Below are 22,614 nucleotides of genomic sequence, written 5' to 3' on the forward strand. Positions count from 1 at the left end.
ATCCATCAGCTATGTGGTCGTGACTTCTCTTTTCTACATCTGAATGACTGACATATGATACACACACGCACACACACGCACACACACGCACACACACACACACACACACACACACACACACACACACACACACACACACACACACACACACACACACACACACACACACACACACACACACACACACACACAACACACACACACACACACACACACACACACACACACACACACACCAAACCATAATTTTTTCAATAAATCATTTAAAGCCAGACCTTGTGACCAGACACTTGAGACTGTTCACCAACACTGAATAATGTTTTTCACTTGATGCCATCCGTTTGGATGAAGACCAGACAACAGGGCAGCGTAAGTGGACCTGTGACAACATTCAAGGTACAAATTAATAAATTAATCTACAGTAATCCCTCGCGCATCAACACGTGCGACTTCAACTCATCGCGGATTTTTAGTAGGTAGTCACGTGGTACCGTATTCTCGTGGCTGACGGCATCCGGAATGCGCTACGTTACGTGACTCTCGGACTTCCCTGAGACACAAAAGTGCTTTAAACAGTCGATAAGAGTGTGGTACAAGTAAATACAGATAGAAGGTGTTTTAATATCAGTTTGCGGAGGGTTCATAAACATTTAAATTACCTTAAACAAAAAGATAAATAGTTTGTCGCTCTTTCGTGGAATTCGTTATTCGCGTGTGGTTCCTGGAACGAGTTAACTGCGAATAACGAGGGTGCACTATAATTCAATTACAGGTAGTCCTCAACATACAAACATTTGTCTTAGAAACATTCAGAGATACAAACAAATGCGCGCTGCCATATTCGACTAGTCCTGTAGTTCCCCTTTCTGTCACATCCCCCTCTGAGCAGCACTGCTGTGTTGAAGGATCTCCAACACTCAACTCCCCTTCTTGTTGCTGTTTTTTGTTGTCTCTGTGAGCATCTCAGAGCATCAGGCTACGTACAATGGATACTGTTGATCATAGACTTTATTGTTGCTAATAGAGCAAAGGCTCGTGAAGATAGTGGTAGTGGCGATGATCTTTCTGATTACAACTCTGCCTCCGACCGACAATAACTCCTCCCTCCTGATTATTGTACAGTAACATGGTTTTATGTGTTTTTAACAGTTTTCTAGCGATTTTAAGAGTCAAATATTTGTGATGGACAGATGTTAAGTTGGGTGAAATAATGTAAACTTATTATTTTTCCATGTTTTTTCTATGAAAACCATTGTATAATCGAGAACGACTTAACTCAAAATGACCTGTACCTGTATTTTATTTTGTTACATGTTGTTTTTATGTCCTGTTATTGTTTCTGGTAAGTCAAGGAATAGTACTTTCATATTTGGAGTAGTAATGGCATTTAAATGACCTAAAATGGAACTTACAGTCTAGCAATCAGTACAATCGTTGAGTCAGAGCAGCTTCCCTGAACTTTATTTCATTTTTTGTAGGTAGTGGTTTGTTTGTATTAGTGGCAGCAAAAGGAAATCATTACTTCAATTTATCAAATAGGTCTAATGTCATATTATTTATTTCTCCATGTCCTACTTTTGTTTATTATCTTTAGTTTAATTATATATCACATCTAAGAAATTATAATTTCACCTTTTGCGTGGAATCCAGGGTTACACCTCTGTTGATTTGCCGATGATAATGTCACCACTCTGCAATGCAAAATATAGGATAGTACATTATATATGATTAATTCATACAGGAACTGTTCATGGTTGATAATACTGATGATGTAAATGAATGGAAAGCCTGGAGATTTTAATTTTTCATCTGATCTCCTAAGAGGATATATCACTGGTCACTGCCTACACTGACTGTACATTTGAAAGTTCTTTATCCAAACCAGAGCACCATCAATGTAACCCCCTCAGCAGTTGAGGAATGAATGTCGCATCTCACGTTCTTCTAATAATAATACACAGGAAAATGTAAAAAGTAAAAATTTAAATTGCATTTCTAAATTAAATTACATTTCTTTTTTATTTCTACAGCTTTCTCTACTTGCTATGACAAATGGTATTACTACTATTGTTATCTATACTACAAAATCTTTTAGATGGACGGACAAATAATATGGATTGTAAAAGAGTTTTGTCAAAAACAGAAGAGATATGAAGATCTACATGAAAATAAGGACATTTGAATATATGACAATAACTGGTACAATGGAAAAAGTAAACTGCAAATATGTGATAGTGTAAACAGCCTGTGTCTGTCATTGCAGGTTAAGGTAGCAGAGAGTTCTGTGTTGAAGACATCATGTCAGCAGGCAGGAAACACTCCCTGTACAACTGCAAAGCTGAATGACTATCTGACAAAGAGCTTTGCTGTCCGTCCAGAGCGCGGTGGAGTGGGTAGTCAGGATCACCCATGATGGTAAATGTTCAATGCCCGCTTTCCTTCATAGTCTCAAATGTGGCTGTGCTTTTACCAGAACCGACTAAAGGGCATTTATGGCATTGACACCACAGCTTTTACTTTGATTACTTCCCCTGTGCAACATTTATTAAAACAACTGTAGTGAGAGCTAATCAATTAATCAAATTCATTGTTGCTAGGCGACAGGAACAGAGTTCAGTGATGAAGGACACACCATTGCAGAACCGGTTCTTCAAAGGATGCAGCCCTGAACTGGGACACAGTTTTACCACACACACACCTCACCAGGTCATTTTGGCCTCTTGTACCTGAGAGTTATCCAGATGTGGAGAATTGGAGACAACACCTGGTTTCTTTCTGGCGACTGCTGGACAGCTGTTACTCCTCAGGCTGGGGGTCCGACAAAGTGGTGGATATGGCTTTGAATTCTGGGATACCAATGGAGCTGTGCAGCTGTGGTCTAAGCTGCTTAATAAGTTGATGCATTCTGCAGATAAGTTGGTGCTGTCTGCTAAAGCTGAAACACAATAGATGCATCCGCCATGTTAACTTAGCCTGCTCAAGGTGTAAATGTTGGACAGTTATTTCAACCCTCCATTCTGTATAAACGCAGAATAGAGTGTTATGACAGTGGTAAAGAATAGAGCTTAAAGAGAATTCTGAGTGTAGATGGTGTTAACAGTTTCACTACAAGCAGATGCAGTTGTGTCACATTCACAATCCTATTTCTGCTTTGATTCCCGTAATTAAAAAGTCTATTGGTCCCAGCTAATTCCAAGGCAGAGCAACAGTCAGACAAAATGTTTCAGTGTTAGTTAAAGTTGTTTGTTAAGTTGTGCTTTCTGATCTCACGCACAGAAGACAACTTGGTGACAGCAAAAAAGAGGAGTCTTAAGTCTTAAGAGGAAAACCAGTCCACCCTCCGTAGCTGATTTCTAATGGAGACAATATTTGACTTGAAAAGTAATGGAGTATCAAATATAGGGAGATGGAACCCATATCAATAATGAAAGCATGCAGGAATGCTATGACAGGTCTTGCCAGCAAAATTATAATGTGAAACAAAAACTATCTGGAATGCACATACAGTAATCCCTCGCTTATTCGTGCTTCAAGATGCATGACCTCACTACATCATGGATTTGTAGTAGGTAGTCATGTGATATAGTACGCACATGCTGTTGGCTGACAGCATCCGTGTGTGCACTGCGTTCTGAGAGTCACGGAACGCAGCACACTTCCGTGTCTTAAAGAAACACTTTTCTTTAATACAAAAGCGCTTTAAACAGGCTATCAGAGTGTGGGAAAAGGTCATACAGATATCAGGTGGTTTAATATCAGTATGAGGAAGGTTCATAAATTTTTTTAAATTACCGTAAAAAATTAAATAAATAGTTTGTTGCTATATCACGGAAACTGGTTTTTCGCGGGTGGTCCTGGAACCCATTAACCACAAGTAACGAGGGATTACTGTACAGGATATGAAAAAAAACTCTGATGCTACTGAGATCAGAAGTCAACACTCACTCTGAGAATGATGAACTTTCCAGAGTTCACAATTATGCAGATGATGATGATGAAGATGATGATTATTAAGTTCATTTTCCGCAGCAGCCTCAATGGAAGAGCAGATGATGGGACTGGTTTCGACCCCGTTTAATTGGTTCCCAGGATAACCAGCAGGGGGCAGTGATCCCCGCCCCGAGGAGGAAGATGATTGGCTAAGGGTGGTGGATGCAGTGCTGCCAGATCCAATGGAGTGTGGTCGTGGATATTCTAAGCCCCTGTATGAACAACACGCCACAGGGACTGACGACAGACATAGATAGACGTCATCAATAAGAATACAGTAAGCAGGGTCAGTGAGCAATGAGGCCACAAGCATGAGCTGCATCTGTAAGAAGATTTACATTTAGTTAACTCTCTTACAAAGATTACTTTATTAAATTTGTTTTGTCAAATGCAAAAACAGACTGCAGAAGATGTAGAAATTTGAACAAGATCCAATGACATGCTAGCTGCACTACCAACATGCACTGCACTGCACTTCAACATATATGCAATCTAACAAGCTCAGAGTTAAAATGCTAGAATTTAGGAGACGTTTTTTTTGCTTTGTTAGTTTAGCATTTTAGCGTACTGACATGGGTATTTCAGTAGGTTTGCAGCAATGTAGCCATAAAACATACAACAAATTTTAAGCTGTCGGTGATTGAGCTTCAATCAACCGCTGCTAACATGGCTAAAACCACGTCTAATGTCAAACTCATATTCACAAATACCTCAAAAAGAATCCAAAATTTCCTTTATTTTTTCTTATTTTCAGTTTTTCTTTTCTTTTTTTTTCTTTCTTCTTTTTATTTTGAAAGGAGAGATGAGAGAACATACCTCTTAAAATCTCTTTAAATTGTTTAAATGACTCATTCCTTCATTTATCTTCCTATAGTTAAATGACATGTTTTGGTCCAGGTCCAGCCGAATGACACTGAACCTGGTTTGTGGAGAATATTGTCACTAGTTGGGAGACATTTCTTGTCAGTGTTGTTCTTACTTCTCCCAGGCAGAACACAGCTGATGGCTCGGTCACAGATGGCAGCATCACTGGGCTGAATGTCCATGAAAGGTTTGCGACCCATTCCCATGAACACCCTCTCCTGCATACGAAGCTCTGCAACATAATTTATATTCACATGTCCCCAGTAAATTATAAAGAAGCTGTTTTGGTTTGCTATTATGGTGTTAATACAACCTCTATTCTGAGTGGCCTGATCCCACAGAATCTTCTCAAGGTCGGTGGTCCAGGCTTTCTTCACCTCCACACAGTGGGCCTTCAGGGTGTAAGTGTCCTGACTCTTCCTCCTGCGGAACCAGATCTCAAAACACAAACTGTTCACACTTGAGTGGTGGGTCATCCCGATGTCACTTGTCTGGGATAGAAAAGACAGAAACAAAAGGGATTTAAAATGGATTATAGATACCGACAGCAAAAAATAAGGTTTGAGGTTTCAAGTTTCAAGGCAAATATGAGCAAACCTTGAATGACTGCTTGTAAACATAAACATCATTGCCAACATGTGTTTTCTTCGTCTTGCTAAACAGGATGAGCTCTTCAAAGAGAAAGATGCGGCGGATGCATTTCTTCTTCCTAAAGAAAACTGTGAACTCATCCTGACGAATCAGCTGACCTTGCTCTTTTAAATTTACCTGACGGAGCAAAGTTCAGATGTCAACATCATTTAACGCGTGTCCACCAAGTCCATCAAATATAAGTTTTTCATCATATCTTACATCACAGTCTCTGATGGCATCCATGGTGAGTAAATCATTGCCATGGCGCATTTGAAACCGAACCAGGTCTGCAGCAGCTTGGATCTCAGCTTTCTCCCGCTCTCTCTCACTGCTGGTTAGATCAGGCACAGATGCATCCTGGCCACACACACTAGACGATAGCAGCGTGTCCTGGTTCAAGTCCTTTGGCCTGTATGTCCCAGCCAGAGTCAGAATGTCCTGCAGCAGGAGGCTGTACTTGCTGATTCTCTGTATGGGTCTGAGCAGGTAGGATGAGAGGTCCATCATGTCCCCCAGCTCCTGCTGCTTCCTCTGCCAGGGGAAGCAAAGTGGGACAAAAAGCTGAAAACCATTGTACTAACAGTCCCACGGTCAGTGGTAACACGGCAACTTGAGACATCAAAGCTGAAAATACATCTGTGGCTACCAAACAGATGGAGTTGTGCATCTAGAACCTCAAGCATGTGCATCACTGCAGACTCACAAGTAAACACTACAGTATTTTGAACACTCAGAGATGCTTCATAAATGTTAATGTCAAAAATATTTTAGAGAAACCATTATGTCAGCCATTAGTAAAGCTTAGTCACAGAGAATTATAATTCAATATCTGCTTTAGATCACGCAACAATTTCCCATTTGAATGTCTCAATTAATTCAAAGACACACAGACTGACCTTGAAGATGTCATGGCGGCGGTGTAGGATCAAGGCGTCTGACTGAGGTTTGTTCTTGCTGTACAGAGCATACAGACCTAAACTTTCACTCTATGAAAAATTAAACCATAATAGAAAATGTACGTAATTAATAAATAAATAAACTCTTAATTACTACATATATATGCAGCTATACTAGAATTCACTGTACAAACAGATTTCTGTGGTAGATTGTAATTAACATATTTTTACAAATGATTTTCTTTTCTTTTAATTTCAACCTAATTGTTCTAATTATATCTTTAGTTAAAACTAACTTGAACCAAAAAAACAAACTTAAGGCAATATTCTATGCATTCAATATACAATTATCCATTCATTATATTTATATTGATCACACGCACATGTCTCAGGAAGCAGCGGGCGACCATTGCAGGCTCTCTCTGGCAGGCTTCCAGCTCTGGTAGGAAGTAGTGGCTGTGGAAGTCATAGAGCTTCTCCAGGTTGCTAAAGATGACGCCTCTCTTGCCCCTGAGGTCCTGGGGTATGTCCGGTCTGTCCAGCAGGGGGAGGTAGTGGGTCAAGATGTAACCCAGGGAGCGAACATACTCCCTCTCTGTGAACACCAGCTCCTCCAGGACACGCTGCAGCCTCCTGGTAACACAAAGAGAACACACATTGGTGCAAGCTAGTTGTCATATAATTTAAATAATAATATTAGCTAGTATCTGCAATAAAAACCTTCTTAGTGCCATTTTTTTTACCAAGGTTTGTGTAGACAGACCCTCCTACAATTTGTTATTCTGCCTTTCTTTTGTTTACTTCCTAAATAATTATGTTTTATTTTGGTCCTGTGCTACTATAATTGCATATCTGTTAGTTAAATGCAGATATGCATGATACTGGCAACGGGGCGTACATGTACCCCACATCCCGGCTGTAGCCAGCTAGGATAGGCTCTAATTTAAATTTGTAAATTTGGGCTATACAAATAAAATTTGATTGATTAATTGAAATTAAAACTGTGAATGGATTATATCTGCTTGTGATTGAGTTCTTTAATTTTCTGTTATACAGATCGCTTCACCAGCAGTCACTGTAAACAGAAGGTTGATGCCTGGTAAGTCTGTTCAGCAATCAATGTGTTCACAAGAGAAAGAGAGAACTGAAAAAAAGAGGAAACAGTACCTGTCACGCTTCATTGTAGGCTTAGAAGGAGAAAAGAGTTCAAGACTCACAAAATTAATAAATAAAAGGCATTCCATTGGATTTTCTCAGTCAACTCACAGAATACTGTCTTAAAAGTGAATTACTTCATCTGGAAAACTTACATGGCATTGCTGACACTCTCCTGTGGGTTTGCCACACAAACCCCCCCTTCGAATCTCCCGGCAGGCAGGCTGGAGTGCTTGCAGGACAAAGTCCCATTACCCCCTGCAGCCCCCAGGTCACTCATACATGACTCCTCTGAGCAGAAGCTTCCGTGGCGGGAGAGCTGGAACTTCTGAGCCTCCTGGAGAATCCGACAGGATGGCTGGCCTCGGTGAGAGCAGGATGATGGGGATCGGACCTGCCACTCTGGAGGAGTGGATGACCCAGGTGTGGTGGACGGTTCCTCACTGACAGACTTCACTCCGGTACTCCGTCCCCATGGAAACCACTGGCAGCCAACAGTTTGGGATTGGGACATGGCAGCTGCATCTCTCTCACTCCTAGCTCTGCTCCACTGCCTCCTCGTCTCTCTGTCTGTCTTTTCCCCAGACCTATAATTAAGTAATACACAAAATTAATGGGGAAATATTAAAATTCCAAATGATGCATTAGTTATAAAGTGATGAGTATAGACTTCCTTTCCAGGGAACGGTGCAATCATAAGAATGATTCATGATCTCAACACTTCAGTGAGTGGAATCCTAATTTTCAAGCCTCGGTGACAATAAGAGAGAAGGCAGAAAACGTGATTCTGTGGAGTGTGGAGTAAGAATGTTCTAATGTCAAGGTTATTACAAGAGATTTGTATTTACTTTTCAAAATCAATAATATTACTTTAATGCAAATGTTTAATAGAGTTTAATTTTTACTACATGAATAATTTGAAATTTAATGCTGAACTAGCTCCACATACTGTTTATAATATATAATCACCAATAGCAAACTGGGTTATAGCTAGTATTATTCAAGAAATTGTATACAGTTTATTAGCTAACTACTAATTCCTAATGAGATGAATGAACCACCACCTTACCTATGAAGTGACTGTGGATTGACCTTTGACTCCTGGCTTTCTCCAGCCTCCGCGTGATCCTCAGCTTTGGCTGGACGGTTACTGCAGCCTGCAGTCGTTGAATTGCTGCTGTTGCCACCCAGCATTGGTCTTCTCTTCACTAACTCCACCTCTCCTGACATGATGCTTTCCCACTGAGGGTGGCGAGGCCCAGGCATTGATTGTACCACCAGACTCTGGCCACCAGGGGACTGTGTCTGAATACTGGTGCTCACCACATCCACGTAATGTTGTTCACACCAGCTACCAGAATCTGTTTGGTGGAGATAAATCTCACCCATGTCCTTAATCCTCTCCTGAAGCTGCTGCTTGGCCTCCTGACATCTCAACCAGGCGATATTCCAAGCCCGCATCCCCCTGGATCCTTGCAGGGCACTGGCCTGGGCCTTTACCTCCTGAAATCTCTCTGGGCTGAACTGCAGAAATCTGTCTTGGAAAGTCTGGAGGATGGAGATGTCGCTGCCTGATGGTATGACACCAAGGATGGATGGAGTCGAGCCTTGAGTCGTGTGGTTGTCAGACTGCCAACAGAACGCAGCGCTCGCTGCAGACTCTTGGTCTTGTATTGGAGTGTTTGATTTACTGACAGATGTTGGGCTTTCATGGTTTTGCACTGCAGGGATTCTGGGTTGAGTCTGATCTAAGTATTCAGTACATTCACTGGCCAGAGCTGTAGCCTGTTTGAAGATAAATATCAAAAAATGCAAAACAATAAAAATCAAAGTTCTTTTTGTTGGTAGTCAGTCAGGCGTTCTATAGTGTGATTCAAAGGTAGAAGGAAAATATAACTTTAGATATTTCATTGAAATTGTTGTTGATTTGAATGTTAGAATTGTAGTTTATGTAATTTTTATAGTGCTTCCATTAGGGTTAGGTGGGCAGGTAGCTAACTGCTGGCTTTAAGTTAAAACAAAAACTTTCATATGAAAATGTCTTTTCTTTAAAAAACAAATTTGTCAATTTCTCTTTAGAAATGTAAAATCACCTTGGAAAGGAAAAGGGTCATCAAAACAATATTCAATATCTCTCGATAGAGATGGATGGGCAGATAGATAGTTAAAAATAACATGATAACATCAATAGAATTATGCCACAGAAGAATTTCTGATGTAAACAAGTATGTCAATTTGAAAAAGTCATTAGTATTGTTGTATATTCAATCCTTTGGATATCCTTGCAAAAAATAGTTAAATTAAATTGCACATAAATACTGTATACAATAGTTTGACAACCAACCAAATGAATGACTTTCATAATGTTGGTCAAACTCAGCTGAATAGATATCTCAACAGGACTGGACAACTGGCTGCATTCTGATCTCACACACACATGACTTCTGTACTTATACCAACCTGCTCACAAAAATCACACACGTTCACCATGACCTGCAGCTCTCGGCCACACGCCTCTGCCTTGCACAGAAAGTCCTCCAGCCCTGATCTGAAGGTGCAAACCAGAGTTCTAAACACCTCCGTCTCTGGGTAGGAGAGTCCACCCTGCTGGAGTCGCTCTGCCTCCGACACTAACGTCATGGCGTGGTGCCTTCGGTCCTGACGGAGGACAGAGAGAGATTCAGACTGAGAAACACAAAAACACAGACAGAACAGAGAAACAATAAATACGTAGGCTCACATTTGCTTCAATCAGGAAGCTAGTGAAGCTGTTGAGGATCTGCTCCATTCTCTCTCCAGAGTCCTCCACCAATTCAGCCTCCAGTAGGTGGCGCTCTCCCTCTACATGAAACCACTGTTGCATCTGCAGGGACAGAGGATGCAAAACATTGTGTGTGGTTGTCAGTATGAGTATACACATATTCCAAGATATGCCAACATGTTTATTAATGTAAAGCACTTTTTTTTCATGAATCCTCTACCTCCTATAGAAGACATAGTGTATATCTGTTGTCCTATAGTGTGTATAGTGACCTGATGTCTGTAAGGTCACCAAGTATTAAAATAAAAAATCCTGAAATTCGGTGGCTTAAATTTGATCGACTTGTCACCATCCTCAGATTCTGCTGGCCTTCATGAAGCCGCTTAATGCTGAGGAAAGTTTTGTACGTCTGATTTATTTGAATGTACCTGCATGAACAGCCCCTCCATCTCTCTGAGCTGCAGCAGATATTCCAGGTGTTCCAGTGACTTGTTTGTCCTCCGCACCAGGATGTGAGCCTGTTCCTCTACGTGGTTGTACAGACTGGTAACGGAGTCCACGGCATCACTGCATGTAAGAAAGGCTCAGGTCATTCAGAAACAAAATACAACAGCAAGAATATTGAATCATCACAGTGAATCATTCACAGTGAATCATGACGCAGAAAACTAGGTCGTGCAGCAGGTGAAGACAAGAGATGTGTTCCTACCTGAGGTTCTCATAATGGGGGTATCTAAGGTCACTCTCCTTCCTCAGCCTTGCCAGGATGGCTCCGCCCTCCCTCTGCAGGCTGACCAATCGGCTATCCTCCAGCACATCCTTCATCAGCGTCCTCTGGTCCAACATGCACTGCTGCACAGTCTGTCAGACAATAACATAAAAATCAAACTAATCAATAACTCCTACATATCAGCAATGGTGTTGAATACCAATAAGAAATAACCTAATGATAATAATAATAACATGACTCAGGATAAACCCCGCTTTAAAGGGACGAATGACAACGTAAGGAAACATTCAACGAACAGGATGAAGGTACCTGCACAGTGTCCATCCTCTGGGGGCTCTCTAACTGGCTGATGGCTCTCAGAAGAAGGCTGGATGCTTTATGAAGGTCAGACACAAACGGAAAGAGTTTCTACACAACAAGAGATGCAAAGAAGAGCAAAAGCAAATCATAAGCAGTGAAGAACAGAACAGCCTGATTACAAAGCAGGGAGACGAAGACGATGAGCAGACTCTAATGATCGAGCCCTCTTCTCATAGACGGACCCACTTTAATGAAGGAGTATGTAGGGTTTTCTCCAGATGACCTCAGATCACGTTAGGGTTGTCATTTCTCTCTTTTGCTGTTTCAGCCCATACCTGGAGGATTGCATCCTTTTTTCTCTCATGTACAGTAAATCTGAGCAATTGTTTGCAACTTTCCATAAATATATGACTATTATTTCACATTTTGAATCTCTAGTTACAAGATGATATTTCTGTCATCTTGATGTCGGTCACAACCCTTGAATGTCGGTCCTGACGCCGGTTACTGCATCAGGCTCTCATTACAATACCATTGTACAGTACTGGAAAAGATGGAATGAGCTGCACATATAAAACATGTCATAAACTGTATAAAGGTATACTGGACTATCCCTGCTTAACCCCTGGGCAGAGATAAGGTGCTGATGTGATGGTCTCACCTGGTGAAGCTCTATCCACTCACAGTGGCTGTGAGACAGAGCACCATTCAGACGGGGGCTCAGCTGACTGACCTCCACCAGCTTGAGCAAAGCTTTCATCGACGTCACCAGTTCAGTCTGTTTAGACGCAGCAAGATTCACACAGTTTTAAAAAGTTCTTTATTAACCCAGGACAATTCCAACTGTGCAAAATATGGCAAGAACGGAGGGAGGGGACAAGTAATGTTTAAAGTAAATATTACATAACTTAAATATTATAGTTAATATTCATGATTTGAGAAAAGTAAAAAGTTGTTTTTCAAAAACTATTATAACTAGTGTTATAATAGTGTGTTATAATTCATCCTCTGGTTGTTGTGAGCATCAAATTTCATTTTGATCCAGGTGTTTTCAGGGTGTTTTTCCTGAACAAAAGTGATGAGCCACTAACTATTATTTTAATTCCTCTACTGAAGCGAAAATACATCAGTAAAGTCAATGAGCGTAGCCTGAATTCCATTCAAAGCTAACCAAACAACAGGGTATCTAATCATGCTGGGAGGTAAAGCAAAGACACTACAGGATGAATCTGACCTGGATGCCGGGACACTTCTCTGGTCGAGGGCTGCGCTCTTTGTTCACTAGCAGCACAACACTGTTCGCTGTGTGAGGAAGATGCTCCTGCAACAAACACCCCAAAAATCCCACTTCTTTTAAGATCTGAATATAATGTTTATACTGAAGAACAGTTGAATGATTCACTCAGAGTTCATCATTTGAACAGAGCAGAACACCACAGCACCAAACGACACTCAACTCTAATCGACAGTATCTGTGATGCAGCTCTTTCTGTTCCTTACCTGAAATGCCATCAAGGCTTTGTAAAGCTGTGGTTGGGGATTTGTTTCCTTTGCATCAAAAATAATCATCATCCCAGCTTCTCTGATCTCTCTCCTAAAAAAGGTGACAAAAAATGCTGAAACATCCATTGAGTTTGCTTGTTTGTCTTGATTGATGCATCGTTTGACTGGTATGAAGATGATACCTGGTGATAGAGTGGAAGTAGAGCAGCATCTTGAAGAGGTCCTGGCTTGTTACCGCTGAACTCCATCCCTGTTGGTCTCCATAGAGCTCAACTATCGCTCTGCCTGTCCTATCCCTGCCTCCTGAGACGAACAACAAGCCGAAGGTGAAGGGAGAAACAGAAAGTATATGAGAAAAGATTGCTCTCCTTCTTTTAAAGCACATTTCTCAAACTTCTTATACCCCTCATACTATCATCAGCAATACGTCCGAGTGTAAACATCAATGACACACACAATAAAGTTATTTTCTTACCCTTCTTTTGTGTATTAATGACTCATGCAATACAGATAGATTATTATTGATTTTCATGCTTCTGTGTTAGAAACAACTGGTGCACAGCATTAACTAGCTAACAAACTAAAGCACCTGTGAGAGATGCTACTCCTGAATAGAGGGGGTGGGTTCTGGGATCTGGGCACCCAAGGGGGAGGTTGTCAGGTCTGGGGTGGGTGGAGGCCGGCTGAGAGTTCCTTTGAGCTGTTGGAGGTGGATTCGACTGCGCCTGGCGACCTTGTCTGCTGGTTACCGACAAACCGCCATGCTGAACACCCTCTGTAGAATCTGGACAGTAATTGTTTTACGAGAGTTGATTATCTCATCCCTCACAGTCCCTCACCACAATCCACAGTCATACTGTAAAGGAGAGACTGTACCTGGACTGGCTGTCTTCCTCCTGATGATCTTGGGTGACACCAGTCGGAAAGCTGTGGTCTTCTTACATTTGACGACATGAAGCTGGGGAATCTCTTCATTGGGGTCGGTATTTTCTCTTCTCCTAACATTCTGACCTTCAACAAGGACCAGTTCACATTTCTCTGAAGTCTCTACTACAGCTGTGGAAAGAGACGAAAGTCTTCCATCCGGCAGAGACTCCCGTCTGATCTGTGGAACTGAAACATTGGAGGCACTGGCTCTGCTTTGCAGTCTTTCACCGGGCCTGAGGCTCACGCCAACCTCTGGACCTCCAGCTGAATTCGGTAGTCCATGTTGCTGAGCGGAGATCACATGCGGCTGTTTAGGATCATTTAAGCACGGCCAAGCTCTGTTAGCATTTATTGCTGCTGTTGAATTTGTCTCATTCACATTGTGTAAACTTAAAGTTTTGGCAGTGTGTGCATCCCTTGGTTCCCTAAACTGCACAGTGTTCCTGTCAGGCGTCTGTTCTGGTCGCTCACTGAATGCAGAACCACTGGTTCCCCTAAAATCCATACAAGTGGGCATATTTGTATCGCCGGGTTTCCAACATGTAACAGTATTCCTTTCCCCTGATTCCTTACATATATCTGTGTTGACAGATAAAGAACACTGGTTTTGGTTTCCATGATCAAACCAGACTTCCTGAAGTTTACACCATGGATCCCTTGGGTCAGTCTCTGGAAGTCTGTCATCACAGTGTGAAAAATCACAATCCTCTTCCATCACAGTCAGCATGTTTCCCCTCTCTTTCTTCTGACCGATGCTAACAGGGTTTTGTATAGCAGCCTGGTAGGAGTCTCTGTATCGACACCTCAGCTCCTGAGCTCTGGACACCTTTCCGCCTTGCTTCCTTCTCATGCATGGTGTGCAGGGTTTCTCTGAGAACCGGACGACACGCACACACTGAGAGGGTTCAACAGAGTCCAAGTGAATGTGTTGAGATTGGGAATGGTGGAGAGTGGATGGAGGTCCCAGTTCTGAAGACATGCTGGACCTCGATGATACACCAGCTTCTGATCCAGAATGCACCTGTGGTTTTACTGGTAACTGCACATGTGCTGGTGACTGTGTGTGAGGTGGTAAACGTGTGTTTGGCTGTTGTTGAGTTTGCCAGTTCACGTCCGTTTCAGCTTTGTCGTGTGAATATATTTGCGATTTCTGTTCAGTTTGTGTGCACTGTTGCATCTGCGTGTCTAATTTCTGCTGTCTTTCACGTAATGACTGCGCTTTTTCAAAAAGCATATTTGCGTGCATAATATCAATATAATCCCCTTCAGCAACACGTTGGTCTGCTGATCCACTTTTGATAATGTATGCTCCTTTATGTTCTGTATTGTCAGACACAATCACACTGCTATCTGCACTTGTGAGCAGATGTTTATCTCCACTTTCTAAGGTGCATTTATTTGAAGCAGTGCTGCTTTTTACAGCTGTGGCCGTCCCAGTAAAGCAGCTGTCCCACGTATTAGGAGACGACAAGACAAGAGACTTCTGCTCTGCTTCAGCTTCTTTTATTCGGACTGACCTCGATGAAGAGGCGGCTCTAGTATCCACCAGGCAGAGCGACACAGCAATGCCGTGTTTCGCTGGACATATTCTGGTCTCCACGGACAAGGAAGAGGGATGCGAAGAAGGGGCCACAATTGAATTTTTAATGGTTACTGGATATTGTTTTGGTGAAATAGGAAATGAACAATTTGATGAAGGGTTCTCAGAAAAATGAGGAAGAGGTGGAGGATTAGGAAGTTGAGCTATTAATGGATGGTATGAGGGCGGAGCAGAGGCCATGCTACCTCCAGCACACGATGATACGTCCACAAATTCAGGCAAGGCCACACGTTCCCATGGTAACCTCACCACACCCTGCTCTGTGGCGAGCAGGCATTGGCTGAGGGGCGTTCCATGGCGGCCCTGGTTGATCTCCTCCAACCAGTTTTGACTAAATATGCAAGGATAGAAAATTTCAGGGATTGGAGTCTCCTCCACCAGCTCCACTCTTAGCCCCTCCTCTTCTAGAAGGCTGCAGACCACGATGCGAGCTGATTGGTCACAGAATGGTGCCACCTGGAGGTAAAAGTCACCTGGCTGAAGCAGCAGGGGGTTAACGGGAGCGAGGTGGATGACAATTTGGTCCCGCAAACACAGAGGCCAACCGGCACACAGGAAGAGAACATCAGAATACTGGGCCTACAGGGGGACAAAGACGATGACAGCATAGGGTTAAGTTATATCCAGGACTATTGTTTGACTTGTAATATTTACTCCAGTCGGAATAGTTAGGGTTGCCTCTGATATTAGGGCTGCAAAACACACACACACACACACACACACACACACACACACACACACACACACACACACACACACACACACACACACACACACACACACACACACACACACACACATATATATATACAGTATATATATTTGAATAAGAAACTGAGTAAAGATGTCAAAGTAACGCTATAAACAAGGAATCTGTCAATTAAAGAAACTTCAGATGCTAGCAAACCTGTAACATAAAAACCGCCCCACCAAGTTTTGGTTGAGAGAATGAAAACGGTTTGGGTCAACCCTCCATCAGACTCACATATGACTTACGCATGCAGCCTGCTGCACAGTGTCTAATATGTGCTTAGCTGGGACCAGGAAGTCCAACAGGCACCGCAGGGCGTCTCCCTGGTAACGACTATCAATGATTTGGAAGAGCTGGCTGAGCAGAGTTGGGGCAGTGGCTTCAAACGGAGGGTAAAGCGCTGACAGCAATTTCTGGATCGAGCCCTCAAGAGAATAAAGGTTCTGAAAACCAGAGAGAAGAAATCACCTTCAGGATAGTCATCCCATCTACACACAGACACACAGACACAGACACAGACACAGACACACACACACACACACACACACACACACACACACACACACACACACACACACACACACACTAGGACACTGTGTTCATCAGTAAACATATAGTACATGAGTCTGACAGAAAACATCCAAGTAAACACGGTGCCTGATGGCTGGCCTCAAGGCCAGCTCTCCTCCTGGTTTATGATTTCACATTCCCTTTGACCTGAACTCATGGCCTTCTTCCCACTTTAAGGCCCTGCTTTATTTAGCCCAGCAAAGGCCACGGCAGCAGACCCGCAGGGTTATTGCACATGTATGCATGGCTGAGGCTCTGTGGGAGATATGTAGCATCAGGAAGGCTGATGTGTGAAAGTTCTGCCTTGTATTCTCCTCAGGCCTGTGTTAATTACATTGACCCTGTGTGGGAGCAGGAAACGGCACAAAGAAATGCTTCATGGTGTAATATTACATGTCAGGATTAAAGTTAATCCCTTAGGTTAAGGAGAATGTTTGATGGTAATTTATTCTCAACAGCTTCATGGACCACAGATGTGTTCATTGTTACCCCTGTCACTTTCCATTTAGTTTGTTTCTCTCATCCTGTGGATGCATTGATTCCAACACAAAGCATGAATGAAATAATAATATGTAAGTTTCGATAGATGCAGTGTTTGAAATCGATGTACTTGTTTTCACATGTAGATGCAGAATAAATAACTATACTGGTGAGGAGTCAACAGTACAGTTGGATGTTACCAGTCCCAGCTGTGATGAAGACAAAAGAACAGACAACAGAAAGAGGAACAGACGAGGGCGTGTGCTTCAGGGTGTGATGAACTATGCGTACCGCTGGCTCGCTGCCTCTCTAGCAGATTTTCTTTGAACCTTTCAGGGTTTCCTCACTGACCTCTCTCTGTATTCTTGTTGTTTCTAAGCATCTGTTTCTGTTCTCATGCGTCTCTGTCAAGCAGCAGCGGTCATCCACCCTCCCTGTCCCATCCCCTGACATTAGGATCTAAGCTCCAGCTACACAGTGACTCAGAATTCTCTCATCAGGTCTGCCCTGCCCTTCTGGACGAAACACAGTGATGGTGTGTATTGATAACATGCAGCAGGAGGAGGAGGAAGCCATGGGTAGATAACTAAAAGGAGGAGGAGGAGGGTAGCGGGCTCATTAGTACATTATATATTGGACTGTGTGCAAATTCAATTAATGGGTCCTAAAATGTAGTGAGACGTGAGAGATTTGACATAACAAGTCTCCAATAAAGCCAGATAGTGTCGACTCCCAGCTGCCAGCGAGCGAGGTCTGAGTTTTGTGTCAGTTTAGAAATTCCAGAAATTAAACTGAATGTAAAGAAAGACAAACGATGAGGTGAAGTTTGGTCCCCTGGTGACGGAAATCGGAGAATAAAAGTGTGAAGGCCTCTGGGGGGAGGACAAAACATGACTGAAGCTTCACTGTGAGTTAAACGGCTACCTCACGGAATAAAAACACAGGCTGACTAATGGTTTCCACGGTAATACCTGGCTGGTCATTTGGTTTCTCATTAGCGTGTTGACTCGTGTCTCTGTACAGTGTTTACTGGATGAATGGGATGTATGGGCCAGCATAGCATGACTGCAGATTCACACAACTCTATATAAACACTCAGATCTCTCTCTCACTCAGCGGAGAGAGAAATAGCGCTGCTCACATTACTGTGGATAGGATGTCCCAGAGCGGGAGCTGAGGACAGTTTGAATATCTCTGTGCAGGATCATTATGAAACAGAAATAGTCGTCGCACATTCCTGATGTCAATCAGGTTCCTGCCTGGACAAGAACTAAATACTTAACTCTGAAAAAAGGAAAACAGACATGATGACTATACATTCCTGATGGACAGTTATCCCCTCACACCGCACATCTTCAACTGAATTTATGATTTTTGGCTTGTTCTGAAAAGCCATTAAACGTTTCTCATTCGGCAGTGACGGGAAATGACGGCCAGAAGTGACCCAACATGGGACACCAGGATTGACATCTATTCATGACTTAACATACCACAAAAAGTTCCTATTACTTTCATAATTACTGTCTCTCTCCTCATTTTACTGGTCCAATGAAGTACCCTTGAAATTTTTCAGTTTTATGTACACAAAGCCTGAGAAATTCACAGAGCGTAACTGTTGTGAACTCGCCAGTCTTCAAAGACATTGATGCTGCCTCAAAATCAGCTGGAAATACTCCATTTCCTGTGTTTATATCTGCGGTTTTTCATCTTCAAAATATAAAAAAGAAAAACAGATCCCCACTGGATTACACAAATTACTTCAAATGATTTTCCTGCAGAGGAGCAGACATGGACATTCAAAACACTCTTCATTATCACAGCTTTAACATGAGGAAATGTTGATGCATTTTCTTGTGTTTATTATTTTATAACTAAACATTTTTACATAAATTAATCTAAACTGTTAACTAGATATTTTGATTAGAAGTCCATTTCATGCTGTTGTGTCAAATATGTCCTGTTCTGTGTTATTTAAACCAGCAGCCGTCATCACATAGACACAGCTACGACCCTTGAGTCGTGTCACGGAGCTCCAAATGACAACCGGTCGAGAACAGGAAACACCGACACAGCCAGACAATCTGAACTATGTCGTAATCCAATTGTGCAGTAAACAGATTAAGGCTGGAACACAGAAGTGAGTCACAGCAGACGTGTGATGAAGACTCTCCTTGTGAAAACAGATGGATTAGATTCTTCACTGGTGAGATAGACATCATATTTTCTGAAGTCCATCCCCCAGCTGTGATACGTCTCCAAATCTGTCGTTCACACTTTATTACTTTCAGTGATATGTCAACTGACCTGATTCACAACCATCATGTAGATTCTATCTTTACTGTCATAGTTCATATTTTCATAGTAGTTTGTGTATCACCATTAACCCTGGTTACCTGAGGGGAGCATGTTCTGTCTTTATTTCTGTATTTATTTATGACTTTGGATCTTCAACGCTAGGAATCAACATCAAAACCTTTTCCCACAACAGCACAAACAGATATTTGGGATTAAAAGAAATAGACTCAGACCTTTTAGCTTCTTCTGTTATCCCAGTTGAGTATTTTTGTGTAAATAATTTACTATTTCATGTTATTTACAGCTCAGAAAAGATTGTTGAGAGTCAAAGGAACAGAATCCATCTGCTGACGATGGAGGCTTCCCTGTTTTAGAGAGGACGTACCAGCAGACACATTTACAGCGCTAAGAGCTTCACCTCTGGGGATGAAGATTGTGCACTTCTCTTTGACATTCTGCTCTATATTTAAACACCCCAGGTGACACCTGAGCCCAAACCAGCACATTACTCTGAGGTTGGACACAAACACAGGCTGATAAGGGTCCTGAACGTGACCAGTGAGGCGCTGAGACGACCAGACGGTATGTTTAGGAGATCAGCAAATCGGAGCTGGCGGAAGCAAAACACTAATCATGATGGGCTCGATCAGCAGGGCGGCTGGAGGTGGCTGCAAAGCAGCAGTCAGGAGGCAGCGAGGCCTGTCGTTATGAATGAGTCGTGGCTTTAAGTGTGTTTTCAGACTCATCCTGAGTGAGCTTATGTGTTTGTGCTGTGTGTTTGTGTGTGTATGTGTGTGTGCGCAAGACATGTTATTACGCCAAAGTGTGGCTTAACTTTCACTGACACAATGATCTCATCTATAAGTCGCTCATACCAGCAGATTTCATGACAAACAACCACGGCCACTTAGATGAACAAAATTCAGCAATGTTAATCACACACAAAAAATATGGCATTAAATATTAAGGCCCACAACACACAGATTAAATGATAATCCCAGTTACTCTATCTGATAAAGTAAGGTTCATATTTATTTCAGATAATGTGCCAGAAAGATTTTGAAAATGAAACTTGGAAATGATGGGTTAAACTTCAACACTTTGAACAGCTGCTTGAATTTAACATTAAATCAAACTGTTAGCGCCCCTGAAATGTTCTTTATAACATCAGACATGTCCTGAAAGCATCCGCTGCCTCTATCCAGGCTCCAGGTACAGACAGGGGGATGATTTGTAGTTTTGGAAACTGAGCTGTTGAACGGACTGTTGCGTATTTCCATTGAATCAGCGGGACGGGACAAGACGTCTTTCTACTAACAGAAAAAAGGATGCTCTGTCTAACCTGGTCAACGCAGGAACAAACATTGAGGTCACTCCCAGGAATAGTCTGGTTAATGGACTCTGACTTCAGAGACATTCGAAATATGCAGGAAACAGGGCGGAAAAATCAGTGTGCGCACGCACGTGCATGCACACGCACGCACATGCATGCACGCACGCACGCACGCACGCACACACACACACACACACACACAGCTTCCTGCCAAATCAAACGTACAGGGGAGCTGGGCGGGTATTCTAAAATTCAGTTCAGGATGGAACAACATCTACTTTATGTTCAACCATTCAGGCCCCGCTCTGTAAAACACACACACACACACACACACACACACACACACACACACACACACACACTCAGAGATGTTCTCATCAGGATGGTGTTCAATTTTCCCCGGTCAGATCATCCATCTCACTGCGCTGACTCCCAGTATCGCCTCCCTGAAGCTTTCAGGCCAGTTTCTTCACACCGGATCTGTTGTACCTCCTGCCTGACTGACACGCCAGTCAGCAGTGATGCAGGAAGGAGGCAGATACAGTGGCTAGTTTGTGGAATTGCTTTTAATATTTTGCAACCTGAGACGTCAACATGCTTCTGCGTAGAGCGGCAGTGAGTGTGAGCCGTTGGAGCTAAACACGCAGGCAGACATAACATAAAATGTCAGTGAGGACAGATAAATGACTGTAGTTGTATTTTGAATGGGGAATGTGTTTTACATGTTTCCAGGAAATCACATGATGTTCTAAAAAGAAGTAAAGTATGTGTGATGAGACAGGACGTCTAGTACTGAATTATTGTATAAAATGTCACATGACCAGACGGTAAAGTGTTGTTTTTGTCAAGTCAGCAGCTCAAAATCAAAAAGTATTCAAAATACAAATGATGTAAAGCGTCATTTCAGAATTGCTTTTTTTGGGTTAATATAATAATAACTTTGTTGATAAATGATAAAGAGTCAAGCCTCCATTAAAATGCTGTCAGTTGACTTTCTAATGATAGACTGATCTAGAAATCGCCTTGACTTTAAAGAAGTTATTTGACAGCTTGTAAGGCGGGAGCGACAAAAAGTGTTGGACCCTCTGCTGTCATCTCACAGAGAAGCATGTGAACCAAACATGATGGATTATGAGATAAATGCCAGGCATGTGAAACACCACAGGACATCCAGAACATGTATACAGGTTTATATGTTACTGGAAAAAAAAAATTATATCAGCAAAATAAAATGTCCTTCCGTCTGTCACACTGTAGGAAACACCTAAAACCTGGCATCGATCTGCAGTGACCTTTTAACCCACATTTCAGTCACTAAACTTTAAAAATAGTTGTAATATATCTCAAAGCTACAGCAAACAAGCTAAATAATAAACCACTTTTCACCCAGAGTCGTATTACCATTTTCTCTTGTGAACGCTGTCAATCCCATCCATCACAAAGGCAGCGCTCTCTGAAGTAATCCAACAAGACTGGGTGTAATCTAAAGATCTGCTGCTCCCGCCCGGGGGCCGCTGGGCCAAAATGAAATCCATTCTGCTCAGAGGCTCGACTCCAGCTGAGTGAGAGGACCATCTGAAGCCAGCCGGGTGAGCGCGGGGCGAGACGTCAGCTGAGCTGCTCTTAACCTTCAGTCTGTTGTTTCCTCTCCTTCCCTCCTTCTCTGTGCCTCTGACTTCCTCTCCTCTCTCCTCTCTGCTCCTGTTTGCTCTCTAGCAGCAGTGTGAGCGCTGGGTGCTATGTTTGTCTGACCACACATAAGGAGAGGAGGTGAGAGGGAGAAGGGTGGGTGGGGGGGTGGGGTGTCAAGGGGGGCAAACCGCGGA

At 42.5% G+C, this 22,614-nt stretch overlaps 1 protein-coding gene across 6 annotated transcripts; it reads right to left on the bottom strand.

The window, feature by feature from the left end:
* Positions 1-198: 198 nt before the first annotated feature.
* LOC137611410 (pleckstrin homology domain-containing family G member 4B-like) lies at positions 199-22,497 on the bottom strand. 6 transcript variants are annotated; one of them, XM_068339610.1, is made up of 25 exons: positions 22,190-22,497; positions 16,356-16,553; positions 13,709-15,938; positions 13,422-13,616; positions 13,015-13,135; positions 12,830-12,923; positions 12,564-12,650; positions 11,991-12,107; positions 11,339-11,437; positions 11,009-11,160; positions 10,728-10,866; positions 10,279-10,401; positions 9,999-10,196; positions 8,608-9,323; positions 7,694-8,125; positions 6,767-7,016; positions 6,384-6,473; positions 5,707-6,018; positions 5,452-5,622; positions 5,168-5,345; positions 4,970-5,086; positions 3,946-4,227; positions 2,727-2,935; positions 1,633-1,691; positions 199-379 (listed from the first exon to the last, which is right to left on the bottom strand). In XM_068339610.1, the coding sequence occupies exons 1-24, from the start codon at positions 22,190-22,192 to the stop codon at positions 1,653-1,655; spliced, it is 6,552 nt and encodes a 2,183-aa protein (XP_068195711.1). In that variant the 5' UTR covers positions 22,193-22,497; the 3' UTR covers positions 199-379; positions 1,633-1,652. The 6 variants fall into 6 exon arrangements, 5 of the variants coding, with proteins under 5 accessions (XP_068195711.1, XP_068195699.1, XP_068195719.1 ...); XR_011038623.1 differs by having other exon boundaries at positions 199-1,286; positions 1,397-1,691; positions 4,970-5,345; XM_068339598.1 differs by having other exon boundaries at positions 4,970-5,345.
* Positions 22,498-22,614: the final 117 nt, after the last annotated feature.

The sequence above is a fragment of the Antennarius striatus genome, chromosome 2, assembly GCF_040054535.1.
Source record: "Antennarius striatus isolate MH-2024 chromosome 2, ASM4005453v1, whole genome shotgun sequence".
NCBI lineage: Eukaryota > Metazoa > Chordata > Actinopteri > Lophiiformes > Antennariidae > Antennarius > Antennarius striatus.